The sequence below is a fragment of the Macrobrachium nipponense genome, chromosome 28, assembly GCF_015104395.2.
Source record: "Macrobrachium nipponense isolate FS-2020 chromosome 28, ASM1510439v2, whole genome shotgun sequence".
Taxonomy (NCBI): Eukaryota; Metazoa; Arthropoda; class Malacostraca; order Decapoda; family Palaemonidae; genus Macrobrachium; species Macrobrachium nipponense.
In genome coordinates, this window is record NC_087217.1 from 39,591,439 (window position 1) to 39,602,014 (window position 10,576).

General features: G+C 36.7%; 1 protein-coding gene and 1 pseudogene across 1 annotated transcript in view; one reads left to right on the top strand and one right to left on the bottom strand.

Annotated features, from left to right (window-relative positions):
* LOC135201879 (small ribosomal subunit protein uS5m-like) overlaps positions 1-2,350 on the top strand; it is a 49,200-nt gene extending 46,850 nt beyond the window's left edge. The window contains exon 4 of the mRNA XM_064231180.1: positions 2,322-2,350. Coding sequence (XP_064087250.1) covers positions 2,322-2,350 — 29 coding nt within the window. The remainder of the gene's footprint in view (positions 1-2,321) is intronic.
* LOC135201679 (small ribosomal subunit protein uS5m-like) overlaps positions 1-10,576 on the bottom strand; it is a 170,576-nt pseudogene that overhangs the window by 135,413 nt on the left and 24,587 nt on the right.

The window sequence follows — 10,576 nt, forward strand, 5'->3', positions numbered from 1 at the left end:
TTTTTCTATTTATCGTGATTTATATGCAAATATTTCAAAAATGAGAAAAGCTACAACCTTCAATCATTTTTAGTTGTATTCTACATAAAATTATGCACATTTTCATATATAAAACTTTATGTAATGGCTAATTTAAAATGGTGCAAACATTACGACAATCGCACGAAAAAATTTCAGATTTTTTTCGGAAGAGTTACTGCGCAGACGTAAGGAAAATGTTTTTTTTATTTCATAAATTCACCATAAATCAAAATATTGTGCTAGAGACTTCCAATTTATTGCATAATGAAGGTAAATGATTGAATATTACTGGAATATAAGAGGTTTAGCTTACAATTGCGTTTTTCTACCATTTCAGTAGAGTCAAAGTTGACCGAAGGTTGAAATTTTGGCACATCGTTATTTATATGAAAATATGTCAAAACTGATAAAAGCTACAACCATGGGTTGTTTTTAGTTGTATTGTGCATGAAATTGCGCACATTTCCATATATAAAACTTTATGTAACGGCAAATTTAAAATGGTGCAAACATTACAACAATCCCACGAAAAAATTTATCGATAGAGTTACCGCGCGGCCGTAAGGAAAAAGTTTTTTTCATAAATTCACCATAAATCAAAATATTGTGCTAGAGACGTCTAAGTTGTTGCAAAATGAAGGTAAATGATTGAATATTACTAGAATATAAGAGTTTTAGCTTACAATTGCGTTTTTTGACCATTTCGGTAGAGTCAAAGTTGACCGAATGTTGAAATTTTGGCACTTATCATTATTTATGTGAAAATATTTCAAAACTGATAAAAGCTACAATCATGAGTATTATTTTTGTATTCTACATGAAATTGCGCACATTTTCATATATAATACTCCATGTAACGGCTAATTTACAATGGTGCAAAAATTATGTCAAGTGACGAAATAATTTCTGAGATGTGTCACTGATACTTTTTAGTGCGATAAGAAAGAAATTTGCGCTTGCGTGCCTGCGTAACGATTGTAAACAAAACAAAGCCTTGATACGTGAGCTCCCAGCATCCCCCAAGGCGCGTGATTCAAAAGTTTTTGGCTGGTAGGCCTATAAGTATTTTTCCACGAATTTTTAAACAAACTTTTCTATGTCTTCGTTTAATATGTCCAATCGGCACCCAGGAGACAATTTATCTCGACGTTTAATACGTCCAATCGGTGTAAGAGGGTTAAATAAGTGCAAAAAAAATTTAGCCATGGATGTGTCGATTTATAAATGAACATGCTTTTATGTTTAAAATGTGTATGAAAATGTATTACGTATAGGTTATTTTTATTTTTGCACAGAAGTATGATACAAAGGCAGCTTTTGAAACTGCCCTTCACGTTATCAAATAGGATGTTTTTTCATGTTCGTTCTTGTGAGCCGCCGCCTGCCGCTCTTCTGAAAATATAGTTAAAAAAAGTGCAAATTTAGCGATTGATATGTTGATTTTATGAATGTTCATGCTTTTATGTTTAAAATGTGTATGAAAATATATTACGTATAGGATATTTTTATTTTTGTACATAAATATGATACAAATTAATGCAGCTTTTGTAACTGCCCTCCACGTTATCAGAGGATGTTTTTTCATGTTTGTCCTTGTCCGCCGCTCTTCCGAAAAATGCATTTACAAAGACTTCACATGGTTATATTTTATTAATTTTGGAGCTAATTATAACTCATTTCGTTAATGAAACTTCAGTTTTTTGTTATAGTGAAACTTCAGCTTTTTGTTTTAAGTTTTCATGTATTTATGTTTAAAAAATGTCTATGAAAAAATGTGTTTACAGGGAAGGTTTTTAATTTTGTACATAAATATGATACAGTGGCAGTACGCATGTCCATTTGAAGTCTTTGTAACAGCCCTTCACATGACGAAGACAATAGGGTGTTCAGTCGCGCCCTAATAATAAGATTTTAATTTATATCATTGAATCACATTTTTATAACAAATTATGTTTACAGTTGTTGCATAAATTGATTTTAAAAGACAAAACTCGAGTATACATTCGATTTTGCAACACTGCAATTTGTTTGTTTTTCAATGGGATAGAAGTTCAAAATATAACTCTGCAACTCAGTAAATTTTTTGCTTTGTCACCTGAGCAAAAAATTGCAGTGTTGCAAAATCAAATGTATAAGAGAGCGAATTTTCTTGCTTCTAGTTAGCAAAATCGAATATCTAGCTACTTGACTTATATGATACAAGGTTATTTTTCCTTGTGCGACATGTTTTTGTATGGAAATATGACTTGAATATGTCTCGTTGTGATTGTGAACTAATTTTTTTTTTTTTTTGTTAACAGATTACGTTGGCGGCATGTTTATTGAGTAAAAGAATTACGTGATTCTGTTTGCTATTTTCCTTTATATCATTGTAATACGAACTTTACGTTATTTATCTTATATCGGCGTGAAACCAACAGTAAAATGTTTTCTTTCAAGCACAGTAGTTTTGATTAAAATAATTTTATCTCAGTTTTATTTATGGTTGTGTTTGATGGCATACGTTTACAGTGGACCCCCCATTCGTTGTCCAGATTTGCGGACTCAAACATTCACGGGTTTCTCTCGGGGAACGTTCCCTCCATTATTCGCGGAAAATTCGCAATATTTGCGGTATTTTTCTGAGAAATATCTACAGGAATTTCTGGTTTTTGTTATAAATTTCATCATAAAATGAAAAATGCACTTTTTGTGATAAACTATTAAAAAAACCAGTATAAACATTTTTTGTGGGTATTTCTTGAGTTTTTAAACCAACCAACAAAAATACTAGGCTGTTTTCAGCATTTTTATACGGGTTCCAACTATACGCGGGTTCTAACTATTCACGGGGTGTCTGGTATGCATCCCCCGCAAATACGGGGGACCACTGTACTGGAGTTTTATCCTTGTTGCTGATGCACGATAATGGTCATTAGTAGCTTGAACGGTTTTCTCAGCTTCAGCTATAACCAGGTTTAAATTTAACAGTATATTTCCCGATTGAGCTTTGTTCTATATTGATCTTTGATCTATAGATAATAAAGTTATTACATTAACCCTTAAACGCCGAGCTGGTATTTCCGAAAGTGTCTTCAGTATGCCGACGGCGTTCGCGAATGAGCGCCGAAGCGGAAAAAATGTTTTATTCCAAAAATCTCAGCACGCTTAATTTTCAAGATTAAGAGTTCATTTTTGGCTCCTTTTTTTGTAATTGCCTGAAGTTTAGTATGCAACCATTAGAAATGAAAAAATATTATCATATATTAATATTGTAATATAAGACAGTGCAATAAAAAAATTTCATATATAGCAATTGTATACAAATCGCGCTGTGAGCAAAGCCGTTAAAGCTAATGAGTTAATTATTTTTTCGTTGTATTGTACACTAAATTGCAATGATTTTGGTAAATAACAAATTGTAAAACGATCAAAGCAACACAGAGAAAATATTATCACAATATGATGCATGAATTTGTAATGAGCAGACGTAAAAAAAAGTTGTTTTAAAAAATTTACCATAAATCGACATATTTTGCTAGAGACTTCTATAGCGAATAAAGTTATTACATTAACCCTTAAACGCCAAGCTGGTATTTCCGAAAGTGTCTTCAGTATGCCAGGCGGCGTTCGCAGATGGACGCTGAAGCGGAAAAAAGTTTTATTCCAAAAATCTCAGCATGCTAATTTTCAAGATTAAGAGTTCATTTTGGCTCCTTTTTTTGTAATTGCCTGAAGTTTAGTATGCAACCATTAGAAATGAAAAAAATATTATCATATATTAATATTGTAATATAAGACAGTGCAATAAAAAAATTTCATATATAGCAATTGTATACAAATCGCGCTGTGAGCAAAGCCGTTAAAGCTAATGAGTTAATTATTTTTTCGTTGTATTGTACACTAAATTGCAATGATTTTGGTAAATAACAAATTGTAAAACGATCAAAGCAACACAGAGAAAATATTATCACAATATGATGTGCATGAATTCGTAATGAGCGGACGTAAAAAAAAGTTGTTTTAAAAAATTTACCATAAATCGACATATTTTGCTAGAGACTTCCCGTTTGTTGCAAAATGAAGATAATTTATTGAATATTACTAGACTGCAAGTGTTGTAGCTACAATTGCAGTTTTTGACCATTTCGGCCGAGTTAAAGTTGACCAAAGGCCAAATTTTTTCTATTTATCGTTATTCATATGAAAATATTTCAAAACTGATGAAAGCTACAATCATGGGTTTTTTTTTTTTTTATTCTACATGAAACTGCACACATTTTCATATATAAAACTTTATGTAACGGCTAATTTAAAACGGTGCAAACATTACGACAATCAGACGAAAAATATCTGATTTTTTCGATATTACCGTGCGGATGTAATGGATAAGTTCTTTCGTAAATTCACCATAAATCGAAGTATTGTACTAGAGACTTCCAATTTGTTGTAAAATGAAGGTAAATGATTGAATATTACTAGAATATAATATAAGAGTTTTAGCTTACAATTGTGTTTTTCGACCATTTCGGTTGAGTCAAAGTTGGCAGAAGGTTGAAATTTTGGCACTTATTGTTATTTATAAGAAAATATTTCAAAACTGATCAAAGTTAGCACCATGGGTTGTTTTTTGTTGTATTCTAGATGAAATTGCAAACATTTTCATATATAAAACTCTATGTAACAGCTAATATAAAATGGTGCAAAAATTATGTCAAAGTGACAAAATTTCTGAGATGTGTCACTGATGCTTTTTAGTGCGAGAAGAAAGAAATTTGCGCTTGCGTGCCTGGGTAACGATTGTAAACAAAACAGCAGCTTGATCCGTGAACTTCCAACATCCCTCAAGGTGCGTGATCCAAACTATTTTTCCGTGAATAAAAAAAAAAAAACTTTTTTTGCATCTACGTTTTGTACGGCAATTTGGCACCCAACAGACAATTTTCGTCGACGTTTCGTACGTCAATTCAGCACCCAACAGACAATTTTTGTTGACGTTTAATACGTCCAATCGGCATTTAAGGGTTAATATATCTCAGTCCTGTTCTACATAACGTCATTCATAACAACTACGGTAATAGTGTAGTATAATATGATGATTGAAATACAAGCCAAACGGATGTTGTTATTCAATTCGGTTGTACATACTTAGAAAAAAAAAGTTGTTTCTCATTCAGTTGTTCATGGTTGTACACGTTTACACAATGAGTATAACGTTAAAACCATACTTTCATCATTCTCTCTTGCTGTTTTTGAATGTATGTAACTAGAAGATGGGATAAAGTAGGCTATTGTAATTTGGTCTCTCATAAAATTGGATTATTGTAAGACGAATTATCGTAACTTGAACACTACAGCTACCTGTACACTGTATAAAATGTTATTATATCTTTACATACCCTAGACGCCCAAAGGATTAAAGCTAGGCTTTTTTTTCACATTACAGTATTTATGATATTATAATGTACTGTACAGTACTACTGTACAGTAAATTGTATAATACTATACTGCATAAATATAATTTTACTTATTGTGGGATTACAGCGCCGTTTGACTGGTCTAGGATGCTGTTAATTGATCTAGTAGTATTCCGAAAGAAGGTGTGCGGCGGCTATAGGCTTTAAAATCGCTTAGTGTCGAAAATTGCTTAGTGTCAGCAGCCAGGAACGAAACCCCTGCTGCTAACCGAGGGCCGCCTGTATATACAAAAAAATAATTTACGACAAATTTTACAAAAAATACAAAATAAGCTATATGCACACAAAAATTGAGGGAATCCTTCCTAAAACTACTGAAAAGAGAAAAAACAAGGGTAAGTTTTTTTGGCCCCAGAAAATTGTCAAAATTTCACAAAATGAAATAAGAAGTGGCTAATTTTTTTTATAGAATAAACTTATGTTATCCTAGAACGGAATTATGTAAAAAGATCTGCACTAAGATGTGATTTACTGATGTAACTATTATAAAATATGATATTTATGCATGAAAATATACCAATATATCACAAATTCTATAGAAAACAAGAATATATATATATGGAGATATGCCAATTCACCTTTCAGTTATGTAAACAAAATGGCCTGGCCACAATCCACGCCAACTTTGACTGCCAAATCTGCCACCTGAACTATCTGACTTGCACTAACAAAACTATAAAATTGAATTTGCCATGGTGAACCTTATTGTTTGGTTTTTTTAATTAATAATATATGAGGGTGGATATATTATTAACTAGGAAGCTTGGTTTGTGTTTGTCGGGTGTTAAGATCAAAGCTCAGCAAGTGTTAATATCTGGTCCGACTCTGCTCAATCTCCTCTCTCTCTCAGTCTATGCTCTCTCTATCTCTAAACTCTCTCTCTCTCTCTCTCTCATCCTACAGTGTGTCAATGGTTTATTGACATAAGCTGATGTAATGTCACCAGAAAAGGCACAGACCTACTACTCCCCCCCCCCCCACTCTCCCCCCCCCCCCCCCCCCCCTGTCTTGCCCTATCATCTCACAATTATTTCAAGGTCATCTGCTTTGCCTCCAACCCTTCGTCACACACTCGTGTTGTTTGCCATAGAGGTGTCAGCAACCTCTAAATTGTTATCAACATCACTTTCTAATTCCATTAGAAGTAAGTTGATGACATTCATGCCCAGAGAATACTGCCAGCTGGCCATTGTTGATGAGAACTGCATAAAAAGGGCAAAAACTGAGAAATTGGCATTTGAAGGAAATTGGACCAAATGGCAATATAAGGCATCTCAGCCTTAAACCAATGGCATGCATATTGTACACACCATCCACCCACAGTTTCCAACAGTACAAAACTATACCAGTATCAACAGTGTTAGACAGGAAATCACTACGTACTTAATAACTTTGCCTTTCTATCCCCCACACGTTCAACCCGAGCAATTCCTCAGAAAAGGGGGAAGGGTAAAGGCAAGGTGAACACAGGTTCTGACATGATTGTAATGTGTGGACTGCTAGCCTCTTGCAGGTCGATCACACCCAGATTCAAGATAGACAATGATTTATGGGGAAAAAACATGTTTTTTGAAACACTCCTCGGACCGTACGCTACCCGTCGCACCTGTCCAGGGTTAATAGTATTTACATTCAGCTAGTGAAACAAAAATAAATATATAAATAAAAACTACTTTTAAAATAATAATTATTTGAATTTTCTTTACAAATTGGTCTACAAACTCATTGCTGTTAATTTCAACCCATTTCTTACCCCCTTACTATACAAAAATAACCTACCACAAGGTCACTACCTAATCCAGGTTATTTTTGTTCACCCCTAAGAATATATAATCCTAGGTAATAGGCTACAAACAAAGTCTATTACAGTCTAGCTATCTTGTTCACACTGAATCGATGTAGATTGTAGACTATTGCTGACATCATTATCCAAAAGAATTATCTGTATTAATAATAGCAATTATGGAATATTTCTTTATATAAAACTTATAAATAGAATGCTAAATTTTGCAAAACAATTTGCACTTCTACAAACAATGATCATAAATTGTGAGAAGTACCGATGTGTAATGTCTTTTCACGCACAATAAAATAATTGTTCCACGGTCTTAACTAAAAGATGTTTAACCGGAACTTAAAATTATGCTCTTAGCTTTCAACTTAGATGTTTCCGTGAACCTAGATAATGAAGTCTATAAGCGAAGAACTAAATCCTTGGCGCTAAAGATCATAAATCGTATGAAGCGCTGACGTGTGCTGGCGATAAAAGCCAGGTTACGGCTTTTCACGCATAATAAAATCATTGTCTTAACTAAGAAATTTTTAACTGGAACTTGAAATTATGCACTTACCTCTCAACTTAGATATTTCCATGAGCCTGGTAATCAATAAACGAAGAACGAAATTCCTTGAGGACTGGTTTGTTTACCGACCAGAAAAGGAATGACTTCTTGGTCTGATTTTGGTCGTCTGTAAACAATATGATGGTTCATATGCGCATAGCCACTTCCTCTTCTTACGGGTTTTGACATAGGTAAACTGGGTTTAGCATTCGTTGAGGATAAGAGAAGGTGCCTTCTTATCCTGAGTCCATTTATTCTCTGTCATGTGTTATAATGTTTATCATTATGACACAAGGCCCAGCTAAAAGAGAATTCGTTGACATTAATCTGGTCACCATGGAGCTCTGGATAGACCATAGGTGTAATCCTGGAAGACAAGACAGGGACTATGCTACCAAAAAGAGTCAATTTATTTTTATCCATTCCAAAATGAACATTTACTTCAGGGATTTTTTTGCTAATTGATGCATTTTGTTAATTTTGACTAAGTATTTATGTTTAAGTTATTATAACAAACAAATTTAAATATATTCATCAGAATAAATAGCCAAAACCAGTATACTATTCATTAACTACTTGGAGAATATAGTGCATGAAACAAAAAGCATAAAAATATGATCAAAAGTCACCAAACAAGGACAAAATAATAAGGAAGTAAGAAGAAAAAATGAACAAATAAATAGTGACAACCCAAAAAATTAAATTTATGATTGTACAATACAAAAATACTTTTTAAAAATCAGTGACTCATTTTCATACAATCAACTTACCTATCAGATATATACATAGCTAAGACTCCGTCGTCCCCGACAGAAATTCAAATTTCGCGCCACTCGCTACAGGTAGGTCAGGTGATCTACCGGCCTGCCCTGGGCGGCAGGACTAGGAACCATTCCCGTTTTCTATTCATATATTTTCTGTCGCCGGTGTATCAACATCGTTGCTGCCACCTCTTGACTGGAATTCGCTTTCTAGACAATTGATCATCTTTTTGTGGACTTTTGGTGACGTACCTGATCGTTTTGTTTTGGCATTCGCTACTGTGGACTGGATTTGGACTTGCTTTTGATTTTTCTTCAGAATGTCTGATTCAAGTGTTTGTGTGAGAATGTGTGTGAATGTAGGCTGCAAGGTGAGGATACCGAAAGCTTCGGTTGATCCTCACACTGTATGTCGCAAAATGTAGGGGTTTTGATTGTTCTATTTCTAACACCTGTCATGAGTGTGAGAGGTTGAATGTTGAAGAATGGAAGACTCTAACTTCTTACTTGAAGAAGTTAGAAAGGGATAGAGTCAGAAGGGCTACATCTAAGATTGCGGGTAGTAGTACAAGGCCTATTGAGCCTTTGGATAATTCTAATCTTCTTCTCTTAATTATGATTCTGTATCAGGACCCTCACTGGCCTTACATTCAGATTCGGCCTCGGAAATTGCTGAACTGAAGGCTACTCTTCACAGGATGAGATCCAAAATGGCTACCATGAAAGGTAAGGACTGTGAAAGTGATTTTAGTGAAGTGAGTGTCCCCAGTGTTGTGGAGGGGGCGTCTGACCGTCTCTGCGACGCTCCCAGGCCTAGACCTCTTCCAAGCTCCCAAGCCCAGAGGAGAAAGGAAAGTCGAAAGCCGTACGGAGGTTGTGGAGAATTCCCCCCGGTCAGGCGTCCCTTCAGCAGGTGCTGTATATAGACAGTCTGCTCAGGACCGCTATCGAAAAAGCGTCCTCAGAGAGTGCTTCTCTTCGTCCGCTTCTCCCTCTCCTAAACGAGGGTGGAAGGATTCGGACTTGTCCAGGCCCCTGAAAAGGCACTGGAGAGATCCTGTGTTGGATTCAAGCCCAGAACGCTTTTCGGAAGAAGCGCCTCCTTCTATCAAGAAGGCGAAAGAGGCGTTTTACGTCACGTACGCCCATGATGTTGGGCAATACGCCTTCGAGGTCTCCCTCTCCCGTTCAAGAAGACGCCAGGAGAGGCTTCCAAGAGGATCATTTTGGCGGTGCAGGAACAGCTATCCGCCTTAGTAGGAGTCCTTTCGAAGGATCCTCCTCGTAAGAAAAGACGTGAGACTGCCGGTCAAGAAGACTCGTCTTCCTTCTCCCGCCAGGAGTGAGGCTCCTGTGACGATCGTAGTCTTTTGAGAACTCAGATAGAGACTCGTTGGACGATTTTGATTCGCCAGACAAGCGCGTCGCGCCAGCCAAGCGCGAGGCGTCCTACAGACGAGAAGCGTCCTCTAGGATTAGAGAGTCAGACAAGCGAGAAACGCATTACAGACGAGAGGATTCTCCCAGATGGGATACGTCTGCCAGACCAGCAGCTTCAGCCGAGCGCGAGGTAACAACCAGGCGTGAGATTCAGCCAAGCGCGAGGCTCCAGACAAGCTTCTGTCACGCAAAGATGTGGCACCAGGAAGACGCGAGACTTCAACCAGGCGCGAGAGTTTTGACAGCGCGAGACACCAGTCAGGCGCGAGGCGCCAGCCAGCGCGAGGAGATCAGTCAGGCGCGAGACGCCAGCCAAGCGAGAGGATCCTGCCACGGCGCGAGGCGCCAGCCAAGCGCGAGGAGTCAGCCAGGCGCGAAGACGCCAGCCAAGCGCGAGGCGCCAGCCAAGCGCGAAGAGCAGCCAAGTACGAAGAGCCAGCCAAGCATAGGAGCTCTCTTTACACTCTCTTAGCCCCTCTCCTATTAGGAGTTTGTCTCCCGTAGAGAGAGTTTTTGGACAGGAAGACCCGGAACGGGAAGTGGCCTCTCCTTCTGA